Here is a 26,515-nt window from a genome sequence, read left to right as displayed (position 1 = left end):
TGTACTAATGTAATGGGTATGGCTACAGAGACACTGAAGCAACCTTATATTTATCAGGGTGTGTCCATAAGTATGAATTAGGTAAAGAATACAATATTACACATTATACAGTAGTATATATATAAAGTCTAGCTTAATATATATATCTATAAATTAATGATGTATTGTCCCCCAAAATCATAAAAAATAAAGATCTATAAATTCGGACTTTTACTAGGCCATTTTAATAAAGTTATTCACTTCAATAGAAAACAAACAGAAAAAAACAATGATTTTCTTATAAAAAGACAAAATAAACAATTAGGGGTAAATTTAACCAAAAACCTATTGACTGACAGATTTGTTTTGCTTGAAATTATAGTTTTTTCAGGTAAATAATTTTTTTGCCGATTCAACTTTAAGTGAATAACTATTATGTGACATTAAAATGGCATATTCAACAAACACAATTTTAAAAATTATTTTTTCAAGGGAAACAATATATCTCTAACGTCATAACTGGTGCAACAGTTAGGCCTAGCCCAATAGCTATTGGTATAACTTCCATTTATTTTAAGAAAGGCCCACTCCCATTACAACAATTAGGAACACGAAACTACAATAAGATGAGCAAATTTGTAATGGTTAAAAAAATAATTTAAGATTTTAATGACCAAAGTCTGTATTTTGATAAGCGGTTGTTAAGTTTAATTCGTGGGGGATTAATGAGAGACGAGTCTAACTAATTGTCAAGGCGAATAATAGGCCTGGTTGTAGCGTGTAAGACATTATATCAATAACCAAATTATGGTTTTTATTCCGTTTTGTTAAAGAAGATTATATACCATAGAATTCATACATATACATTTGTATTGTTGTTGACGATAGTAATTGTTATGGTAAATCTTATTTATTTATTTATTTATTTCAATCAATTTGGCGATTGAGTAAATTTGAAGATTGTTAATTTCTATCGTTCATAAATTATTTCAAACTATAAAAACGACCGTTGTTTCTCACCCTCTGTCTTAATGCTTCGTTCCTACTTGGACGCAATTTAAAAAGCGCCGGCGAGCAATTTACTTGCGTTGCGCTTACTTCCTTGCGCTGCGTCCTAGTGAGAACCAATTACTTTATCTCCAGCATAACTTACATGAAGCTTTCTTCATTTTCTCAATTATTCATCGTCAATACAAAAGAATAAGCAAACAAATAATTGGATACTAGCGGAAGTAAATTCTGTAAATAAATTGTTTAAATAAAATGATTCATTAACTTTAGAAAAAACACACCAAAATCCACTTTCTTTTAATTAATACCAGAGAAGGGTGTTCATTATTACAAACTTTGAAATTAAAATTGCAAATTAATTTAACCAAATTAATGCTAATTAACAAAGTCACCACATCTTTTAAGAGGTTAAATGAATATATTATTCCTCAATAAATAATACTGATTAATAACAATAGTAATTTATATTTGCAATAAATAATAATACGAGTAACGACAAAAGAAATAAAATTAATTTATAAGTTGTTGAAATTCAAGGCTTGAATGATTAAAATTGTTTTCTATGGGAAGCCATATTAAAAGTTGTTTTAACAGCATAAGAAGTTATCAATAAAAGTATACATGTTTTGTTACTATTCATGATACTGTTAATGATTATGATAATGGTATTGTAATGAATACATTCACATTAAAACTAATTGTTATATCATAAATTCTGTAAACAGCAACAGTAGTACAAAACAGGGCTAAACGGAGCTAATGCTCTTATTGAAAAATACGAATACATTAACATTCAAAGCTGTGAATAGAAATATACATAAAATACGGTAAGTGTATATAATAATATTATAAAAGTTATAATAGACTAATGGAGAAAAAAATGCCGTATTGTATCATGAAATAAATTCATAATTGTAGAATTTTAATTTGAATAGTGAAGTATAAGCCTACACTCAATTATGAAATAAAATTGTAATAACTTTGTTGTTGTATTTATGTAATGGTGGTTGTAGAGTCAGAGAATACGCACCGGTCTCTGGTGGTAAATTAAAATAGTTAAGTTAAAACATAGAATTAATATATTATTTTATACTAAATAATCTAATGTTACACTTATGTTTTTAAAAGTATGGAAATCTGCATCAAACTGTTATAGTCCCAATGGCTGTCCCACATCACTTAAAATTAATAGAAAATCTTGAACATGGTTATTTCTCTCCATGCTTAGAAACGCGTGCCATAAATCAACGACTAAGTTAACAAGTTTTCAATTGGTACCAATAACTTCCGAAATATACGTAAACGGAAGCAATACCGGACACGCAAGTGATATATAACCCCTCGCATATTGCGAGGCCCGCCCTCGAATGGCTCATATGGGGTAGGGATCGCTTTCAGATTTATGGATCCTATAAGATCCATGCCGATTATGGGGTAACTGGTTTTCCTCCTCCGTTTTTGTGTAGAATGGGTTATTGGTGGGAAGGGGATTTCATATACCTCCTGAATACTCTAAGTAATAAAAACATAAATTAAACCTATGTACACTTATTCTTATCATTTTATTTTTGTATTGTAGCGCCAACACATACGTCTCCACATGCCTAAACATAATAATAAAAACGAATACTGTATAAGCATTTCCTAGGACAGAGGGAGGAGTAACAAAGGCCTACATGCACCCTCCACACAGCCCCCCCCCCCCACCCCCCCCCCCCCCACACTTATTTTTAAAACTCTCTTGTTTGCAATCAAAATACACGATCTTTATTTCACAAAGCAGTAGTATAGATTCGCGCCTATTAATCCAGTACAATCTTCGGCGCGATAAAATATGTTTGGTGTGAATTCCACGTTTGTGATTTATTAGAGTAACAATCCTTAATGGCAGAATAAATGCAATTGATAATTACTTTGCTATCATTTGTCACTCATCCTTAGCCTGCTGTGATGTCATAGCAGACGCATGCTCCTTGATATTGTTTTATCTACTGCTATACACAACGTGTAGGCCTATACAATATATAATAGTAATAACAATACTAGTATTACTGTATAGTAATATATAAGGTAAATGAATTAAATGTAAATATTTTACTTTTATATCATATTAAATAAATATAGATCTATAAAGGCAAACATATTCATAAAAAAATAAACAAAAGTACTGTAGTACTACTGAGTTCATCGAACTGTATGATTGATGCGTAAAACGGAAGTGCGTATTCATAGGCGCGTGCGTGATCGGATGCGCGTCTGCGTATAAAACGCAGTGTATCGGAAGTGCGTACTGGACGCGACTACTAGTAAAATAATACGCATTAAACTAAACAGCTGTTGAAAGTATTGGCTTTTGAGGAAAAACCAATCAAAAACTGTCAATTATAATACTGTAATAATTTAAACATTGAAAAACATTACATTATTCTATTTATGTTAATTTTATCGATAATCTTACAGAGAATAGAATAATTTAGGCACGTGAAATGATTTGTCTAAACTTGACTTAATTGTCACCCTTTATTTATCTCTGTTTGATTGCTTAATACCAGAGGAAGGAATACTCGCAAGCTTACACATTAACTTCGATCTTATTGGAAATCAATTTCGAATTGAATTAAATAACTTGCTCGTCGATATTCTCTGTTATCATGACTTTCGATTTTTAAATAATAATACAAATGCCTGTCTGTGTAATTATAAATGTCATTTATTGAAATTTGGATAATATGTTTTGTAATAACAGTACTAGTAATAAATAGTTGGTTATAACTAAATTAAAGCGTTTTGCTTTGTGTGGATATTGCATTTTGAAAAACAGAGGAGGCAGGAAAAAGGAAACAATAGCGAAATGATTGGTTGCTATGGGGATATTGTTTGAATGGATAGCGACGGTATTATAGAAATGAAAGATGGAATGCATATGGTTTTGTTAATCGGGGTGCTATTGTAAAATGTTACCACTGCTAAGAGAGAATACAAGGTGAGTTTAAATTACAAGAAAACAAATATAGCAGTTTCGTTTTAGTAATCAAGTCTCAATCAAGGAAGGATATTCAAATTTGATGAACTGCTCTCAACCATGAAACGTTTTTCACGAGTGAGTTGTTGTCATTGTAGCTTTCTCATTCATAAACACATCTCAGTGGGTTTTCGGCAAGGGAACCGAAAAACTCAGTGGATACTCGTCGCTGATTGGACAATTCAGTATGCGTAATACCAGTAGCGAGTATTATTATGAAAATTGACAGATTTTGAGTCTGCGCACTGACCGATAATTTGTAATGCGCATGGCAATACAACGCGGCGGGTATGGTGATGGGACTCAAGGCAGCTGACTAAATAATAACATGGAAGAGAAGCTTTGGAAAAAAGGCAAGACAAGTACAATTCTCCCACTGTAAGTACAAAAAGCTATGCTGTAGGCTACAGAGAACGCGCGGTGACCTGAAATCAACCGCTTTATATCCCCGAAGATCGTTCGCTTGTTTACTCCTTGGTTACAGAGTCGCACTGTACGGTAGGCCTGATGATCTCGAGCGATATCACAGCTCTCGATTCGATTAGTGAACCGTCTTCGGCCTTGCATCCTGATCACGTAGGCCTTTCAGGCCATCTTTCCTCGGACATCTTTCTCTCTAATTCCGATATTAAAACCCCAATTAGTTCTTATCCTGCATTATCTTCGTTTAGCACCATGTTGGAACCACCGGCTGATTTTCGATCCGATTACGGAATGACTTCCTTGTCCTCGTTTCAACCTATTTCAAGTGCATCAAGTTACACAACGTTAACCCCTCTGCAACCGTTGCCACCAATTTCAACGGTATCTGATAAATTTAGGCATGAGCCTAGCAACATCGGCAGCAGTTTTATGTTAAACCATTCTAGTAACTTACAAATGAACAATTATCATCAATATGATAAACTTGGAGCCATGAACATGGGTATGAGTATGAGCATGGGTGGCGGAATGGCGCCCAATTCAATGTTAAACGGTTATACGCAAATGGGTACGTACTGCTCCTCTCAAGACACGCGTTATGGTGTAAACGGGTATGAACAATACACAGGCAATCATTCTGTGCGTAATTTACAACCGCAATCGCAACGACCGTCCCTTCAAAGTCCAATGGTCATAAATGGTGTACATCACCTCGGTGGAACGCCTCCCGGTTTGGCGGTTAGTACGCGGGAGAGAAACACTGGATCCCGATCAAGTACGGGAAGCGATGGTGAAGAAATAAACACTAAGGAAGTTGCGCAGAGGGTTACAAGTGAACTAAAGCGATACAGCATACCACAAGCGGTTTTTGCTCAACGTGTGTTATGTCGGAGTCAGGGTACTTTGTCGGACTTGTTACGGAACCCAAAGCCATGGAGTAAGTTGAAGTCTGGTAGAGAGACCTTCAGGCGGATGTCCAAATGGTTGCAGGAACCCGAGTATCAACGAATGTCGGCATTGAGATTAGCAGGTAAGCACAAAAACTGTTTATATCTAGGCTATTGATATTATTAGGTCTTCTAATGTACTTGAATAAAACGCCAATTCATTCACATAAAAGAGTAAAAATATCAAATTATTACGCTATATTTATGCAATTTTTGCTAAATTATTTGTTTTACACATTTTTTTGATAAATTAGTCAGTCAAATTAAACTTATTATTATTGATTTACATACGCCAGTGAAATTCAAACGGATGTTATTTTTATTTCAATTGTACAGTAGGCTAAACTAGAATTGTTTAAAAAAAATAGTGTCTGTAATAGGCACTATGATGCTTTAGAGAAAAAAAAATTAAATAAAGAATTCACTATAAATTAAAAATTCTTCTTTCTGCATAAAAAAAATATTTATTCTTAAATACCACTTAAATTATAATAATTTTCCTATTATACGAGGTGAGATAATTTTCCACCCCTTGTTACTTACAAATAACCAGCATTAAGGAGAATTTCTACTGCAAAAGTGTAACATTCAATTAATATGGGAAATTTCTAGTCATAAAATTAAACCTAAATGTTGCGTGATTGAAAATAAATTGTTTTTTAAGTTGCAGAGTTTGAGTCCTAGCTATAGTTATTCATAGACTTGACACCATCAAACATTAATATACGCAATAATTCAAAATTTTGAAGTATTCGTTTTAATATTCTGTCATTGATGGGCTAGTCTGATAATTTTTTTTCTCTTCTTTCTATGAGAACTCAAAGAGTTAGAGAGTCATCGTTTTGACTTTACTCTTTATTTGGTTAGGAATTGATTTTCCACCGTTGTGTGTTGGAATTACTGTCGAAAAAATCAATATGGTATTGGTAGTTAGTTAGCGTATTAAGATGTAACTATAAATTGTAGCGTATTTAACAGTTAAGTTGTAGGAGTTATCTTGTTTACATTATATTTCCAAAATAATACATCTGTCTACCAAGTTATAACAATTATAATTATTAACTATTATTAATTATTAAAGAAATAATTACAAGTACAGCACAGGTCAATGTGATGATATTGAGAGACTATAAAGTTTTAAAAAAAAATAGTAGGCCTAACTATAATTCTTTAAAAAAAATATATAAATTTATAGATCCTAGGCTATATCTTTTTAAAAAAGAAAAAATATAATTATACTATTTAAAGTAAAATGTGTAGGCCCATGTGTTTTAGAATACCTGTTATATTTGGCAATTTAGTGTTACATGGCAAGCTATTGTTTAGAAGGAGGTAGTACCTGTACTTATAGTGTATAGTGTTTGACTAGTGCAAGTATGCCTTGAATAGACCATGTTTTTAACACCTTTACAACACTTCCTCACATCTATTGTTAACTTGAATTCTTCACTATATATTTAGAACAATCTAGAGTATTTTTCTAGTCTTCCAACCATTTTTTAAACTACATCTAAGCTTACAGTAATATTTTTTAAAGTAGGAACTGAATCATTATTTAAAAATACCTTTTTCATTGAAACTTTTTAGACAATGTAAAGTATTGATTTGTACTACATCCATAGAGTGTATACTATTATTAGTCTGTATTTTAACACAGAAATGAAAAATAATGTTTCACTACTACTACAGTGTACTGTACATAATAAATTGGACTAATACAGACAAGATAGTGATATAATCTTTGTGTATTTTGGCATAACTAAATAAATCATAAGAATCATTATGATAAATATATTTAAATAGTATTATATATTCAAAAATTAAACCTTGATTATACACAGCATGCAAGTTTAGCATAGATAACGCAGTTTTTATAGATGTATTATTAAGCAAAGGTAAACACAGTTCGACTATTCAAATCATTTTAACACAGTTTTTTTTTATTGCTTTTTGTTGCAATAATATACTCAATAATATCCTGTATTTTACCATTTTTTATTACAATGAATTGTTGTATCTTTGTAGTATTTTTAATATGCAATATTATAATCGCTTGAAATATTTTTATTTATTATTATAATATAATTATATAATGTTTTGTACCGCTGCTAAGATGTGCATTGAACTGGTGTCATACTAATATTTTGTATGTTAATCAGATGTTTTTATAAAGTAATCAACTTGCCTGTTATTTTGGAATGAGTATAGTAATACAATTACAAATTCCTTACTCACAGAAGTATATATACAGAAAATAAGCCACGTTTATTTTCATATTGGTACAAAAATTACCAAATAAGGAAACAAACATTAATGGTATATAAATTTTGGTGCAAAAACTGCCAAACAATGGAAAACAAATTATGGTATAAATTTTCATTTTAAAAGTTTTTCGGTTAAATTTTTTAAAAGCGTTTCAATAACTCGTGTTTAGTACCAGTTTCCTATTCAGTGTACAGCTAATGTAGTATGAGATTAAACTTGTTTAAAAACTCTAAGAAAACACATGTAAACAAAAACCATTCTCCCCCTCTCTGTTTTCAGAGCTGGTATCAAAGGACAGAAGCGGTGAGTAATTGTATTACATACAACTTTTGTGTTTACCTATCTTTGCTAACTTGCTCTCTTTATTATTACCAGCTTAAAGCTTATAGTAAACCATTACTACAAGCTGTTCTATCTGTATATTGTTGTAGTTTTCTATGTTTGTCTAAAAGATCTTTTGAATGAAGGAAAATAATCATGATGATCGGGAATTACCAGATTACTTGATGAATGAATTAACTCTCTTTGTACCAAACTTTGCTATCATAAAATGTCGATAAAACAAAAATATAATTGGAAACAAAGACAACTTTTAAACCGCTTTTATATAATTTAATATACAGTATTATCTAGCATATTTGCGGCTGGCAAACAAAGTCATATTTTCCGAAAAATACATAGCAAACAAAGTTTGCATAATTTCACAAACTGAACAAATAATTAGAATTTTCCAGGAATTTAAATCGTAAATGTTTTGAACATCATGATTATTTTCGTTCATCAATTCACTCTTTGCTTGTTTTGCATTTTGATATTTAACCTGTGCATTTTGACCTTTAACCATTATATTATGACCTTTAACCTTTGCATTATGACCTTTATTATTTTTATTTATTTCATTTGAATTGCCACACTTTTTTTGTTGAACTTTATACTAATACTACCAACACAAATGTAACAATTACCTCAAAACATTACTAAGAAATAGATGTTTTTTGGTAAAAGTTTCAGGTTTACCACAAATTCAGTATCCTACCTGTACATTATAAAGACCCAACAGCTTAATATTCAATCTGAAGAACTTACAGTCATGATGGTTTATGGGTCATACACTATATGCCAAGTTTTGTGAGAGTGTTATAAAAAGACCAACCAAACGTTTTCTCAAAATCCTTTCTTTTACATTGGTCGTTTTAGTACTGACTACTTTAAACGTAAAATTTATGTCCAAGACTAGCCAAGTTCTATTTTGCTTATTAGAGCTGATATTAAATGCCACGATAACTTTTTTTTATGATTAATAATATCACTTAAAAAGTTGAAAATGACAAGTTAACCACACATATATTTATTTGAATATAAAACTTGAAAATGATAACTATTTCACTACTTCAATAAAAATGTTGCGGTAGTATTTCTCACATACTGTAGAGTGACACTTTTCAAAGTACAGCAAGTTATATACTGTATACCTAACTGTAGTTATTGTTTTGTTCACTCCGAGACCTATATTGTATATTAGGCTGCTGTTTCACACTAAAGTAATGTAAGCCTGCAATTATGTCTCCAATATGTACTAACAGTGCGAATGGGTTCGTCGATCTTGTATAAATTGTTGCAATATATTCACGATAATGAGATTGTTGAATACGGCTGGGTTCACCTTTTATTCACATACTAGTGTAGTTTAGAGTAACTAAACGATAAATAGCCAAGGTAAAAGCGTTACATTATTTAGCATAATTGTTTTAAGTCAACGCGCTAACATTAAGAAATGGTATGTTAAGAAATCGCTTTGAATTTCAATTTATGTAGAAGGTCTGTTTAATGACGATTATGAAAATATGAAAAATTTATTTGATATTGTGGCATTATTCCTGAAAATATATCATAAAATAAAATTTAATCTTGGTATCTATGCTAATCTATTATATATGAAGAATATCACCAGAATTGAAGAAAATGTTCATTAAAAGAATATGTAACATTTTCAAATTTACGCAGGAAATTAAAATAAATGGTTGATATTTTTTTAATGAATTTCAAGTTTTAGAGAGATCTAGAAAAATAACTTGCCACTTTTCATTATTGATTATAGTAATTATTAATTTTACAAAGTAAAACTTTAAATGGAGGAGGTCTATTTCTCCAGGACAATCATTTATTGCTCCTAAGTGAAAAATTCCGATTTTAATATTTAATAATTTGATGAACTATTTCAAATAATCTATGTTTCCTCATCTCTTTACAAATTTTATGCTGCATCTGAGAGATGAAATATTTTGAACTTGAATAGTTTTAGGCTACCAGAACAATATGTCCATGTCCAAGTTTATTTATTTTGACTGAAAACTTGTTTTAAAAACATTCTAAAATTCATTTTAAAATGTATGAAATTAGTATCTTATTAATAGATTTCTGGTAATTTACAAAGTACTGTATACTAAATCTGTAATCTAAATGAACAGAATCCAAAATATAGATTATGTACCTTCCAAACATTAAAAATATCTTTAGGATACAAGTTAAGAAATAATTTATTCACATTTATATTTTTTCATCTTCGTCTATTTCCATTTTTGCTATTAATTAGTCATAAGCAGTTATGTGGTGTGCGGCGAGCTGTCTACTGCTAGGGAGTGTGAAGTTCGTCCATAATTTAAACATAGTATTTAATACTAATTATTGCTTTAGAATCGCTAATTACTTGCAGTTTGGCAGACATTTGGTATTTCTGTATTTTTTTTTGTTGTATTATAGCCATCAAGCTATCATCTTAATACAAATCAATACATTAACTTGGAAATCAATATTTTATCCATATATATCACTTGTCACATTGAGTTCATTGTCGGCATTACAATCTTTTCCTCTTTGATGGAATTCTTGACATTTTCATAATTCACTAATCAATTTATAAACACTAGTACTCTAGATATTTTCATTCATCATTTTTTTTCATATAAAAGGAAATTATAGAACAATTAATGAATTATGAAATTGATAATTTGTATTTTTACTAATCAAATTATGATAAGCATATTTATTTTTGTTATTAACAATAACATTTATGAGAATTTATCAAAGAGATAATACCAAATTTTTAAAAATATATGTATATTTTTTTCTAATTTTTATGATTTAATTATGGTGCTTTGTAGTAAAATGAATAATGTACGATATCCCAGGAGGCTTTGTTTCGCCTTTTATTCATGGAATTCGCGAGTGTCAATTTACACCATTTGTGACTCGTTCATCGTCCTCATTCTTTTACTAATAAGCCTAAATTGACCACCATACTATGCCAACAAACCTATATACGTACAATTCTTTCAATTCGCTTCTGTCTTCTCCACCCCGCTCACGATTGAATTGAGTAGTCTTGTACTCAGAACTGTGTATTGCAAGCAAACTGCATTACTGCTGTTTAATTAAATTACCCAGCACAAGTACTGAGGATCTCATTACAGGCCTTGTGTGCTACAATGCGACTTTCTCTACACAAATAACGCTGACAGCTAAGCAAAAAATAGCATTATACGCTGTCTACTACAAAAAATAATTAAAAATTACTGCTGTATTATTCTGCCAAAAAACTACACAGTTTACAACGCAGCAAAAATAGTAATATTTACAAAGTTGCCTTTTTTATCAGTCTGTCTTTGTGACGATTTATTTACAATTTTACAGAATAAATATAGTCTATTAGTATTATACAACAAGCGAATTATAAAATCAATAAAAATAATTTGAAGGCAATTTTTTAATAGTAAATTTGCGATGTAAAATGAGGTTATTGTACGGGGGGATTTGGTGCATTCAACGTCGCTTTTCACGTCAAAAACGTGAGGAGCAATTATTTCAAGAAATGTAGCCTTTGGCAGGATGAATAATGCGAAAAGAGTCGTGCAATAAAGAAGCCACGATTCAATGATGTCTTGCCGTTTACCCAATAAAAAATAAAGTGGCCACACTTAAATACTATACACTACAGTAATTATACCGTATTATGCCGCCGTTATAATGCCAAATAGGCATCAACATTACCATGAAATACTGTATTTTGTATGTGGATATATTTCGTTTCAAATGTGTTAAAGAATTTCATTTGGCGAATTTTATAGATATTTTAGTAACAAATTAATCATTTATATCTTGACCATAACCTATTAATGAAAATATAATTTGATTTTTACTACACAAAACATGACCTAAAAAATTCATATAGCTGTATTAGGTTGTTATATTGTACCAAAATGATGATATAAAACACTTTTAAAAAAAAGCAGGAATGACTGCAAAAATAAGAGTGCTTTTGTAAGATAATAAAAAAGGTAATTATAAGTCTTAGTCCCAAAGTGTTCAGAATTCTAAAAATTTACTATAAAAATAAATTCTTGTTTTACTAAACTGTAAATTATCTTCAAACGAATTATGTAACTTTACCATATATCTAGTTATTTCTTTATGAAAAAAGAACAAACTAGTATTCATGTTACACTGGATCTCGTAGACGCCTATTGCTTCTATGTATTTCAATATCTATGAAATCTGGGATGAGTTCCCTCGGCGGCTGTTCAAAGATCGCATCCAGTGTAACGCTATGACCAGAAGGCATGTCTCACGTTACGTACAGAAGTCCCCGATGGGTTTTTCCAACATTGGATCTTGTGCTAAAATATTACACTGTCCCTCTTGCGATAATTTGCAGCACTTATAGAAAGCTGTGGCTGAATAAATGCCATGGTTTTAAATTACACTTTAATCTTTTTTAGTTTGTGTTTAAGTGTGTTTTTCTTTGCTGTACTGTAACTGTCAACTTACAAAAGTTTTTTCAAATCAAACCATCCCAACATTTATATAATTTTTAATAAACAATCAACAGTTAAAATTCTTTAAAATTATTAATAAGTGATGTATTTTTAATTCTTAATGATTTTGAGTACATTTGCTGGTAGATTAATACAATTCTGACACATGCTAATCATTAATAAAATCACTAAATAAATATTTCTGATAATAAAGACTTTTTTTTTTTAAATGTTTAGAATTTGTTTAATTTATCATGGTACATTTTTATTTATAGTACAGTATGCTAATATTGGTAATTATTACTTTATAATTGGGCCCATATCAACAATTATTTTTTAATCAACATATTTAATTGATTTCTGAGTACACAATCTTACCGTTTCATTTAATTTAAACCGATAGAAAAACAAGAATGAAATTTCATTCAGTTAGTTTGCAGTTTATCAAATATTTGGCTGGCCGGTCCCGGTTTTCCGATCGACTTGGCTTTAAATTTGAGTTGCGACAAATTCCTATTCCCTCGAGTCCATTAGGTCATGTGATCCATTAGTATGTATGCAAATGAAAAGCTGAATCAACAAAACCAAAGAAGTAAACTAATTAGACCGTAATTTTCGAACATACATAACTGCGACGACGCAAACTCTGTACTACAATCAACGATGCACTTTCCGCAAAAGAACATTTAGAAAAACTGTCGTTAAATTGGGACAAATAAACAATTAAACATTTTAACGGCTACTGAATTGACGAGTTTCTATCCAATTTAAGATTTTGTTAAAAATTAAATCATTTAAAAGAAATAATTTTGAAGTCTTGTTTTGTTGATAGAAACATAGGCCTAATTTGAAACAAAGTTTTTCCTTTATGTACAACAAGTTTGAAACAAAATAGCGCATTTCACTAATAACGCAAATGTTTCGAGTAGAACACTAATGACAAGTAATGCTATAGTACTTGGTATAATAATCATTCATTTTAACATGCATTGTATGTCGTTTTTTACAAGGTTAGCGGTAGAATAAAGTGGCTTGCACGTGGTAGTAGTATACAACATGCCCCATAATAAAACAAATTTTAAATTAACTCGCTGTAAATTACAGTACTCACTTAAATAATACTTCCTGACTATGTTTTTCTAATATTATGTTAAGTAATTTAGTTACTATAGAGGAATGGTGATAAAAATATGTAATTATGTTCTTTTGTACTAGCTATAGTAGTCATGTTCTCATCGATACATCATTTTGTTAGACCGAATGTAGACATTTTATGCCAAAAATACATTTTCTTTTAAGGGCAATTTTTCTATGCACTAACCATTTCATATATTGTTCGTAAGATTTTTGGTCTATGAATTCATCTGACAATATAGTAATATAATAATATAAATCGCATCATTTAGTTAGATCTACATCAGGTTCAAGATTAGCTATATTTATTTCTGTAATAAAATATTATTAAGATAATATATTAAGAGGTAATGCTGTCTTCTGTGGCTATAATAATACATTATAAAGACAAGAATGATTAACTGTATTGTTATATTATTTAAGGCACATGTCGTCTTTTATTGTGTTGTTTTAGGAGCATGTTCTATTGGGTTCAGCACTATTCTATAGGTCATCCTTTTTTTTTGTTAAAGCTTTTAATATCTCTTAGTTATTCAAAATAATGCAATATTTTGCTATCTGTTTCGTAACACCACAAGGCCACCGAACACCGTGGGGTGTCAATTATTTTTTGTTCACCGAAGTGAAAAGTCATTTTATGCTATTTCTGCACATCGGCTACAATACTATGCCTGGGAAAATATGCATGTGTTTGAGTGCCCGTCAGCATTTCATATGCTTAAAGACAATACATGTTTTCGTGCGTAAGTAATTCATCTCTGAATCGTTGACGATTCTATCACCTGCTATGTAATGCGAATAAAAGCAGACCTATATTTGCTGGTTTGTTCATCTGCTTTGACCAGCACGGTTTGGCCATCAACATGTCAGTTTATGCCAAGCTGTCATCTGCGGTCAATCAGACCGGTAGAAAAATGACTTACAATCCCCCATAGTGCAATGCTAGCACAACGTAACCGTTTATCAAAAAAATTACGATAACACAACCATCATCGGTCATGGCCGCAAGTCCATCAATTTTAATACACTGAAATCATGAGAAAGCATTTATTAGATAATTTATCAGTCGGAATATTACCAGCCCATGTTGTTATAAAAATCTAACAAAATTGAGTGAATTTCTCCTCATATCCTGCCAACTTATGGGCTATCATTGTCTGCAATGTGATGCATTAATTCTATGTTCAGTGAAGCATGTCGCTGTCTTTATGGTTTTTACTTTATTTGACCACAAAGGCTGTTTTTAACACTTGTACCTCGCAGTAAACAATAGGTGAAAGCGAGTATCATTATTGCTGGGGTTTCTGATGCATGCAGAGCGGCATTGTTCTAGACTAATATCTGTTACCGCCTGCTTTTGTCCAAAAGATTGCGTTAATGACCATGATGACGATCGCGTGAAACAACTTGGTTGAAACAACTAATAAATTAATTTATAATTTCAATGTATCGTGATAAAACAGTTCATAACCAACCAAGAAGAAATATGAATTTGTCACCATGTCGCTATTCAGGATACCTGGAAAGTCCTTGTAATAGCGTGCTGTAATAACGTGCCGTGAGAGAGAGATAGAGCTATTGACATTTTTTTCTGTTAAGCAGAACTCATAGACTATCCAACACCAATCATTTTTGTGTAATTTATATTTATATGAAACAAATAAAATAATAAGAAAATAAAACCAAAATAGTAATACACGTATAATCTTAACACTTGCAAAAAATATGCAAAAAAATTGACTACTACTATCTATGGATAGACAATTTTTTTTAGCTTTTTGCTGTGAACCGAAGCTTTTCAATTTGCCAACTGTTTTGAATAGGTCCCCGGTGTGTGATTGGAGATTTACGTGGGAATCGAGCATTTATTTAGTAAATTACTTCAACAGTGTTTCAACAATTAATTTCATTTCAATTACATCATCATGAAGTACGGGTTAACCTCGCTATCTACGAGTTACTTCTGGAATTGGAAATCGCTGAAATCAAATTTTTACAATGAATAAATCATTAATTTACAGTAATTATGAAGAGGAATTGTCTTGTATAATGAGCCTCTAGGTAGGTGAGGTTTGTTTAAACTGAAACTAAATCCAGTTCAACGTTTATTAGTATTTCTCAAATATTATGAAATGAAACTTTTACATATTTGTCATTTATTTATCTATTTCAAATTTAAACTTTAAACAAAACATTTATTTAAAAAAGAAATCTTTTTATATATTTTATCAATTCTACTGTATAATTAAAAATATTATTTATAAACATAAATCAATTTCATTAATCTAAATCAGTTATTAAATTCACTTCAATATTTCCTCGATAATTTTTAAATGTAAAAATAACTAGGATAATTAAAAAACATAAACATATTATAGTCTGTCTATAAATCCTTGATGAATTAATAAATAATGTATGGTTTAAAAATGTAGTATGTACAGCATTCTGTGCTACTCCTATTTTGGAAATTCCTTAAATGTAAAAACACAAAAATAACCATAGACATTAATAGTGAACTACTATAATATCCTTTGAAATATCCCAATAGTTTATTATTAGCTCCGGTAGTAAATATATGTGTAGAACACAAATCTATGCAGACACACACACACACACACACACTGGGATCAATACATTGATATAACACCGTGTATTAGTGATTTCGGAAATGTTGTTATTATCACAAGGAGGTCAGAATATCCACAACTGTCAATGAATTGATTTGGGAAAGCCCTTCTTAACTAGCTCGGCGGCGTTGTCGCTGGTTAATATCAACAAACTTTCCTTTTCACACAAAGAATTGATTCTTTTCCACAGCAGACGTGTCAAGACTATACAATTAAAATGTCTCAGTATAGATGTGTATGTCATTACACAGGTTAATCATTTAGTAATTTTTATTTGAATGGTCTAATAGCTAGGTGCCTGCATTTCTAGCATAAATGTCTAAGTTCAAATCTTGTTTGATGTAGATTTTATACTCACAAATTTTTTCTTTTTAACCTCAATGATCACACAATTTCCCCCTTTTAAAAAATTTATTTCTGTTAAAATTTTAATTTCTTTGTATAGTGTATGAATTAAGAACAATTTATAAATGAAAAACTATTTTTTTTATAATTATACACAATCTACAACCAATATTTATTTTAATATAAAAAGTATACATTCATTTTTTTATTATTAGAAATTTACTCTACTATTTTATAAGCTTGATGATATTCTATAATTAATACAACTATCATTAGCAAGTTTAATTGTTTTAACTTGGTCTTCTGTTTTAACTAGAAATTCACTTAAGGCCTTCAAATCTGTCTTCATCACCTTAATATTATTGGTTATTATCGTTTTCCTGTACATTTTATTTCATTGTAGTTTAGTCCTTATGGGCACGGACTTTGATAAATGACTTAAATCACTCATTACTCGTCTTTCGCATACTGAATACAAAATGCATTTTTTTTTTATTATTAAGTGACTTTAGGATAATTACATTGCGTTTATAAATTTACAAAATATGTTATTATGGATCATTTTATCTGTGTATACATTTTGAAATTGCACTTTTTTACCCATCACAACATTTGTGTTAGCATATGGCTTTTAAAGTGAATTTTTTCTGACAGATTTTACTTGCAATTCATGTAAAAATATTCACGACTAGGCTGCCTAAGGCAATTGCAATTTTGTAAAATGTACAGTTATTTAGAGTGTATGATAAACGGAGTAATCAACTCTTAACTGCAGTTCTCCCTAGCTGACGGTTTTGATTTCAAATAAGTAAATTCCTGTCAATCATCCGCAACATTTGCATTAATTACCGTTACACCATTCCGCATCCACCTAGTTGAGGCTACGATTCAATCGCACGTTTTCTTAAGCTACTAGCGGCTTAATAGAATGATTATTGCTCTAATCAGCAACAAGCCCAGGGGAGTAGGGGCTTCGCTGCCTGCAGCTGCCAATATCACCAATGCTTTCCGCATCTTCACTAGGCCTAATGAATTTCTATCGTAATACAGTGTCCATGAGTGTAGTGTTCTGGTTCAAGTTCCCAGTGTCAAGGATTCATCTTATTTTTTGTATGAATTGCCCGAAAACAAAAAAGCGTTTAATAAAGATTAAATTATATTTACCCATGCTTTTGAAAATTGACGCCATCGCCAACAACCAAATAGTAGTAAATTTATTCTGTGTCTAATTGAGGGAAATGAGTGTGACAGGGTACATGTGAACATATTGACTTGCTTGGGCTAGCCTTCGGGATAGTCATCAGTTATCAACAAATACTGTGTGTTACTACTAGCCTTCAATTTTAAGTATGTGAGGGGTACCTTATTAGGGGTAAATTCTAATAATTGAGGTGATTCTTTCCCACTTCAAATTTACAGGAAACCGTATATTGTAGAATGTTGTACTGTATATATAATTATAAACATATATCATCTTTAATAAATTAATTAAAGACCCTTTCCATAAAAAATAATAAAAATTTAAATATTTTTAACTTCATTAATGGTTAGTATTAAGCCTTGTCTACAATATCGAACTTTATGTGACAAAAACCATGTGATGTGCCCATATATGGACATGCTGATGTCATATCACTACCATATTTGGGCATATCACTACCATATTTGGACACAAACGTATTTTGTCAAAGTAGTTTGATAGTGTAGACAGAGCTTTAGCCATTGTGTGCATCAGACATGATATTCTTGTACTCATTGTCGAGTCCCAAGTACTGTCTGATAAGAGTACAACATATAAGCTATTGTCAATATTGGTCTGTTCAAGTGCTTGATAAAAATGTTACGATACAAAAACTATTCAAAGTATAGCGAAAAGTAGATATAATAAACACATACCGATGATAACTATCATTATTAAGATAAAGAATGAATTGTTAATAATATAGTAATAGTTGCTTTAATGGAACATTGGTATGATACTGTATACCAAAGCCTGTTTATTCTTATGTTCTAATACCAACTTAAAATCTATGCTGTGCCTAGCTTACCTGTATTAATAAACAAAAATGTTGTGATATTTTCCCATAGATACTTATAACTGAACAAACAGAAAAGGCTAACATACAAAATTTGAAAATTGCAGGCCCTTTAGCTAATAAATAGAATATAATAACTATAAATAAATAGTCATTTAACACTATCCCCAGTGGTCTAATAGTAGGTGTCTGTATATCAAGCAGGGGGTTCCAAGTTCGATTCTTAGTTGAGTCATTCTTATTGTTTAATTTCAACAATATTATTGAGTGCTATTTTCTCGCTTTCCTTGAAACTAACAAATGAAAAAAAAATAAATTGTTGTGTTTGCAATTGCCTACATATTACTCCACCTTTATTGTCCATCATGTTCTCATTTTAATCAAATTGACTCCGAAGATAAAACTGTAATTTTTTCAAATTACTTTTCAGTTCTATAAATATGTAAAACTAAACAGACTCAAATTTTAACAATAAAATATGTAATTATAATTTTGTAATGACACTTGAATTATTCATACAAGAAAGATGTGAATAAAAATATGAAAATTATATGAATATATTTATGAAAATGCATCGCATGATATAAATAGTAATTTTTTTTCATATAAAAGCTTATAGTTAATGAATAGGATTTGACTCATGCCTGTACAGGCATTGTTTAGGGGATTCCTTTATCGTTTATAACCTCAAGAATGCAATCTTCATAACCTATAACCAAGACGCATTTTATACGTCTTTTGTGTGTACAAAAAACCTTGGAAAATAAAGCTTCCAGGGGCCGTGTTTTAATCTGTTTGAGACCTCCAAAAGAGTGTGCATAATTTATGAAGATTCTAAAGAATGCATTCAACTTGAAGGAATTAAAGATGTTTCCGAGTTTTATATTATTAGAGAATGCTTGTAACTAAGCAACCGCAAACAAACCGAAGCCATTATTATCATTTTATTTACAACCTGTGTAAAAAACCATATTGGATCAGATAAAAAAGATACTTTGTAATTATAGTCTAGTTCACTCTATGGTATTAACCATTATTTAGTATAGAATGTTATTCTAATTAATGACCACATTTTGTACTTTATGGTGGTGTAAGCCTGATTCCTAAATCGAAACTTATAATTGTGTAGAGGTGAAGTTTACGGTATAAAACTTATGTGATACCATCGGGGATACCACGCAGTAAACTTGCTTATTGCGTACCTACTATATGTAAGCATTACATTTATTCCAAATGATACACGTACGTGTTGTAATAAACTTTATAGACAGCCACGAAGATGAGGTTTTGTTGAAATAATAAGCAATAACAGTATTACCTGTGACAAATTATAATCTATAATTTCCCTATTAATATTATGTGGAAATTGCGTGAGGGGGATGATTGTAATGAAATGTCATTTCGGTTATTTGTCGTCCATCTTTCGTAAACCTTGCTAGAAGGCCTATGCAAACCCTTCATGTTTTTTTGGTCTATTTTGTATGCTTCTTTTGCATAGTTCCCATGTTTTGGGTGTACTTTCCATGTTTTTTGGTATAGTTTCCATGTTTTTTAGTATAGTTTCCATGTTTTCTGGTGTAGTTTCCATCTATTTTCGGTCTATTTTCCATGTTTTTTTTGGTATATTTTCCATGTTTTTTTGGTATACTTTCCAGATGTTTTGTTGTAGTTTCCATGTATTTTACTACTAGTTGTCAATCACCAAGGTCAAAAAGACAATCCAATAGTCTGTCATTTATTCAGATGATTCAAGGCTACGTAATATTGCCCGTAAACACTAACGTAGCAATGAACAACTCATAAGGAATACGTCGCTAATGACCGTTAATTTCGCCCTATTAGTATACATATTTCTGTATGCGATTTCAATTTGATGAATTAACGGGAGAAGAGTTCAGGGCGAGAGCGAATTATTCTATGTAACTTGACGTCAAGTGAAGTGATATTAAATTAATTATTTAAAATTGAATTTTAATTTATGGATTTAATGTAAAAATTGTTAAAAACAAAATTTGTTTAATTTCATTGCCAAATATTAAGTATGAAAAGAAATAAGAAAAATGTTTAAAAAATGAAATGGCCGTTTAACAAAATGATGACACTAATACATTAGCGTTATTTACAGTAAATATACCCTTATTTCCCTAGGTTTATATGATACACACACTGATTAAAATTGATTGTCTAACGTGTTCTTTGATTTTCAAATAGCTTTGGGGGGTGTCTAGATTGTAGAAGGGAAAATTGAAATAAGAGTGCAATGAATATTAATACATATTTACATATCTACAAGGTCTAAGAATTTTTTTTATAATTGAGTTTTTTTTCTACGAAACTTTGAATGATTTCATCATTCAGAATAAGTGAAATGATTTAATCTGTTGGGTTGTTAAGTGTGTCGCTGAAGGAATTTTGTCAGGGATCTTCAATTACATTCACTTAAACTAATAGTGTAGTCTCCCCTGTGCCCTCAAAATTAATAAAGACCTAACTAGGTCTAGCCCACAGCTACGAGTCATATCACCTGTCTTGTAGAAACTACTGAAATCTTGTCAAGATATTAGAGAAATTTGATTATTTTGTTAGATTTCACACCAATGTGGCTCCGAGCCTTGTGTCGTCAAATGCCAAGCCTATGGGTATTGGTAAATAGAGTAGAGCGAGCGTGGTGTTTGCTGATAGCGAACGACGATGGCCATTCATGTTTGATGTGCAGATGGCGGTTTAAAATCGCTTAACAAAATCATCGTATCATTGATAAAATACAATTTACCCGCTAATATAAAAAGCTTCTTCTAATAACATAATATTGAAATTAATTTGTATTTGTAATTTAATGTATGAAGTAGCCTGAATGTTATGAAGTAGCCTTTTTACATACATTTTTCAGATTATTATTGACATTTACTTCAAAAAATTCTATTGGAACTCTTGTAATTTGGAGGGAAACCATTATTTAAAACCTTTTTGTTAACTTTAACATGATTAGCACATGTTTTTAACAATGAGTACAAGTTTACTAAAGTGCATGTTCTATCAGGGTATTTTGAAAGGGTCAATTTGTTACCTCTTGGAGTGTCCAACAATTACCACTTCAAACTTCCTCACAGTGCTTGTTGAACCCACTAATGAACATCCCTATTGTTCAGGGATTCTCGCCGTAATCCGCAGTTGAACAACAACTTTTGAATGATTGGTCTTAGAAAAGATACTTAGTTTCCAGCATGTACTAATTAATGCCATGCTTAACAACTGCAAAGCTTCTTACTTCTTCTGTTTTGGTACAACTTTTTTTGGTTAAAATAAGCAGTTTAATACTGATCTATGTAATTAGTATATAATCAACAAATGACTTCTAATACTATGTAATCCTTCTAAGAGCAACTAATAAGTTTTAACTACAACAGTAACAGATATAGGTAAACAAGTGTACAGTATATAGAAACAAAGATGCCTATATGCCAGCTTAAAGAATTAGTGAGAATATTAAGTTAGCTTGTAAATAAAAGATATCTTTTTGGGTTGTGTAAGGTTGGATAAAGTCCTTATCCCAATCACAAGGTCACCAAGTAAAACAAGTATTAAGAATAGCATTAATTATTTAAAAGTGTTAAAGAAGAAAAAAAACTACAATGTATTTATAAGAGGTAAACAGGTTGCATAGAAAGAAAGGAACAACGGAGTCTCAAGTATTTTTGAGAAGTAAACAGGTTGCTAGCAGATTATACTGTTAGAGTACATTTAGAAAGAAACAATTGTTTACCGACACATGTTACAAATTACCACACAAAGGTAGACGTTGCCTACAATAAAACTATTTTATGAACACTTTCCATGTTTTATAAAACTACTAACAACTAGTGTTACTACTAACACAGCTATAAATCAGCCATAAAAAGCAAAAATATTATAATTCTTAAAAGCTAAAGCTACAACGTAGAAATCATAAATTTTCAAATACTTATTCCAGACAATGGCTCAGGGTCCAATTAGATTTTGCTATTAAAATGCTGAAAACGCGGTTGTTTTCTTTACATTTTTCTGCAATTTGCACGGGTAGTAAAACTTATCATACTCGTGTTACAATCACATCAGCATGCGACGCTTATCGTCGATTGTAAATATATTGTTAGATAATAACGCATAAATGTCCTCGCAAATTGAATATTATAGCGTATAGCTAATTTTAGCACATAATAAAACTTTTAATCAAAACAATCGTAAAGTCAACGACAGTATCATTTTCTGCTTTGCTATTCATGACGGAATATAACAAAGTTTCTTGACTATTAAATTTTTTCCGTAAATATTATCATTATTATGATTGTACATATACTAAAATATGTCTACAAAATGATTTCTTTTCATAAAAAATCCCTAAGAAAAATATTTTTTTCAAAACTGGTATTAAATTGGTATCGTGTTTCCTTCAAAAGACAATAGGCAGCTCTCCTGTTAATCTTAGAGATAATATTTCATTGTTATTTGTTCCCTTTCACTCGTACTTTTTCCTGACCCGTAGCATTTCGCAAGCAAATTTATGATTAATCGCGTAACAAAGCAGTGTTTCAAGTCTCTTTTTAAACGCAAGTGCGGTAGTAATTTCCTTCGCTCTTTTTTCGGACAAAAAGCAGGAAGATGGTTCGAAGCGAATCAGTGGTCATGCAGGTGATGTTTTCAGTTTTAATACGCTCAGGCCGAGGGCAGGTGGTCTGCCATTTTACATAACTTTGTCAAAAGAATCAGAATTAGAATAGTTGTCACTTGTAAAATGGGCTTTGAAATAAATTAATATTTCTGACTAAGCTATATACTTATTCATCTTTTTAAAAAAGGTCTATTTTACGCTTTGCCTGCCTGTATAAACAAATTCATTTAATTTAAATATCTAAAGTATACAATTTAGAATGCTTTCAAATGATAATATTTCATAAAATAAAAATTCATATAAAGTTTATATTTGTGATTATTACCTATTTTACTTAATTGGTCCCATATCAACAATTATTTTTTGATTAACATTTTTGGCTGGCAAAATAGTTACTAGATTTTAAAACAAACGTTTGTGGTTGATGCGCTTGGACGAGTCTGAATGCTTTCTTTGTACGACAAGGACTGAAAATAAATAATAAGAAGTGTGTCTTAAAATCTTGTGCAAACACAGAGAGTGTTGTTGAAGTTTGTTGACGAGTCTCAGCGGTAAACAGAGACACGCGCCACCAACACAAAGACATTCAATCTGAAAGCGAGGCGGGTGCCTTAGTTTCTATGCTATTAAATTTATAATTTCTTTAAATAAATTTAACAATCGTTTATGTTTCTTAAAAAGTTGTGGTTTGATATCGTAAGACAATTACTTTTTGTTTGTCATATGGAAATGTAATTTCTTTAAATAAATTCACTAGTAGTTTTTTATTTTTTAAAGTTTGATTTGATATTGTTCATTTATTAATGAGTTGTAAAAATGAAAATGGCATTAATGAGAAATGTAGTAAAGAAATATATGTAAATTATTTGCACAGATGGAATTTATCAGCATACTTAATTCCATGCTGTGTTGTCGTCAACTTTGAATTAAAAAAAGACAAATTGATGTCGAAAATTTTTATTCTTTCAACTAGTCAATGAACTTTATAAGTTTTCTGCAAGTAATAATAATAAATAGTAATAAATACAAAAGAAAAACTGAATATAATTTCTAAACATTGCTTAAAGGTGCTCTATAGTATCTCCTTAATTGGGGTATTTCCTGATTAGGCAATTAAAACATAATATTTCCTCTCAATCCTTTGGGGGAAGTCTCCAATGAGGGGTTCTGTTGTAATGTGAATATACTGTAGATATAAATTCTAAAAATGTCTGATCTTTAATTAATATTAGTGATTTGTTTTGTGTTTTTTGTTTGTATGGGGTTTTTTTAGGAAGAGGACACCTATCTATCAGTAAGAATGCTTTAAAATTATATTCATTAGGATTGTGTGAATGTTATTATTAGAACTCATTAACATAATCAATATCAATCATTATTATTATGTGAGCAAACAGTATTGATCTTACAATTAGCATTAGTAGCACTATCAATATTGTCATTGTAATCCTTATCATTTTAAATGTTATCAATATTATTTATCAATATTACTTATGATAACGAGGTAATTTCCTTTGTTGCCTATTTACTCTAAATTATAGTATTGTCATAATTTGTAATTGAATGTTATCAATTTCATTTATCAGCGACATTCTTAAGCTCTGTCTACACTTTTAAATTTTATGTGACAAAAAAAGTGTGATGTGCCCAAATATGGCTAGTTATATGCCGAAATATGGTAGTGAAAAGACCATATCACCACATCACATTTTTTTGTCACATAAAATTTAAAAGTGTAGACAGAGCTTTAAACATTATATTTTCAATATATTGTTATCATTTTCATCATTATGATATCATTTTCTAGTTGATTTCTGCGACTCATCATCATTCTATCCCAACATTTCAATCAACATTTTTCTATACTCGGAAATTATTATAATCAGATGTATGTAACACAATAATAACAGACTGCTTAATTTGATTATACTTTGACTGGTTGTGGATTCAGACAAAAGGCCGAATTACCCAATGTTAATTTGCTGTTTGTTGAATGCAAATTTCTACATTGTGATGTAGTCTGAATCGTTAGTTTACGCCAAAATTGATGGTTAAATTTGACAGATAATTCTTGATTGCATTATTAATTTGAAGACTGCTTAAGCTTTTGGTTTTGTTTTGTCCACGAAACCCTCGACTAATTAAAGCATTATGTTAAATCAGTTTGAGATGGAACTCATTCAAACACAAACTGACGAATCGGGCTTGATTTCAAAATGAATTCTAGTGTATTGTTATCATTGTTACTAACCTGTTCATTATCGCTATTTGTTTTGTTATTTATTCCATATTGCGTCCCAATTCAAACATTACACTGGCTCCAAGTCTGCGCTGTTTAAACGGAGAAATCCTTTATATTAAATTCGTACGAGTTTGATTAAAGTATTCGGGTGATGGCGAACATTGCATAAATTACCATATTTTGTGTAATTCTTTTCTGCAGTTTCATTTAACATCTTTAATTAACATTAATTATTTATAAACCAATGTTAATTCTTGCCTTCAAATTTGAATTAATCTTGTTTTAATTTCAATTGTTTGTATTTTATTTTTTATATCTTGCCTACTATTGTGTTGAATGAATGAAATTAGTACACATTGTGTTTGTTGTTGTTATTTGCATAAACAAATACATAGAGAGTAGAGTACTATTAGTAAATGACTTGAAAAATATAATTTTTAATAGCGATTTTTAAGTTAGTTTTATAGATGAAATGGCACTTTATCTAAGCGTAACATTGAGATATTTGTGTTTCCATAGTATTAGTCATTTTTTCTATTTTGTGAGATCTACTCAAAAACACCTGATTTGTCTTCATTCATTACAAGCTCACGACAAGGCCTAGGCTCTTTCCAAAATCACTTTTAATTAAGTCAACGTTGCAATGCTATGCTGTTTTTTTGTGTGTCTGTTTTGTTTGTACCACCTGTTGTTTAAATGGCTTTTGTTGCTAAATTAAAATACATTCTGAATCGGAATAAAAAAATAAATTTGCTATTTAATATGTTGCTTCGTATCGTAGATGAATAACCTTGGCTGATCTGCGTTCGTGTGGCTGTACTAGTTTTCAGCATTGATTTCCTCTCTTCTCTCAGCTTGTTTAACAAGCTAGGAATTGTCATGCAATTATTTTTGTAATGATTTTTGCGGATATCCCGACCGTTTAATATTGGGTCATCATAAGTATTTGGATGTAGAAATCAATACCAATTATGGTTAGATCAATTGATTGTTATTGATTGTTATTGATTATTATTGAAGATCAG

The 26,515-nt window shown here is 30.5% G+C and overlaps 1 protein-coding gene across 4 annotated transcripts in view; it reads left to right on the top strand.

The window, feature by feature from the left end:
- Positions 1 to 4,320: 4,320 nt before the first annotated feature.
- LOC144847972 (hepatocyte nuclear factor 6-like) overlaps positions 4,321 to 26,515 on the top strand; it is a 31,093-nt gene continuing 8,898 nt past the window's right edge. The window contains exons 1-3 of one of the 4 annotated variants that reach the window (XM_078704606.1): positions 4,321 to 5,465; positions 7,927 to 7,950; positions 23,224 to 23,268. In XM_078704606.1, the coding sequence (XP_078560732.1) occupies positions 4,520 to 5,465; positions 7,927 to 7,950; positions 23,224 to 23,268 (1,015 nt within the window). In that variant the 5' untranslated portion in view covers positions 4,321 to 4,519. Of the gene's footprint in view, positions 5,466 to 7,926; positions 7,951 to 23,223; positions 23,308 to 26,515 lie in introns of all 4 variants that reach the window. The other 3 variants (XM_078704605.1, XM_078704607.1, XM_078704608.1) reach the window with 3 other exon arrangements.

Source organism: Antedon bifida, chromosome 7 (assembly GCF_963402885.1).
Source record: "Antedon bifida chromosome 7, ecAntBifi1.1, whole genome shotgun sequence".
NCBI lineage: Eukaryota > Metazoa > Echinodermata > Crinoidea > Comatulida > Antedonidae > Antedon > Antedon bifida.
The sequence above is the reverse complement of the archived record's forward strand: the minus strand, read 5'-3'. Positions and strand labels throughout refer to the sequence as shown.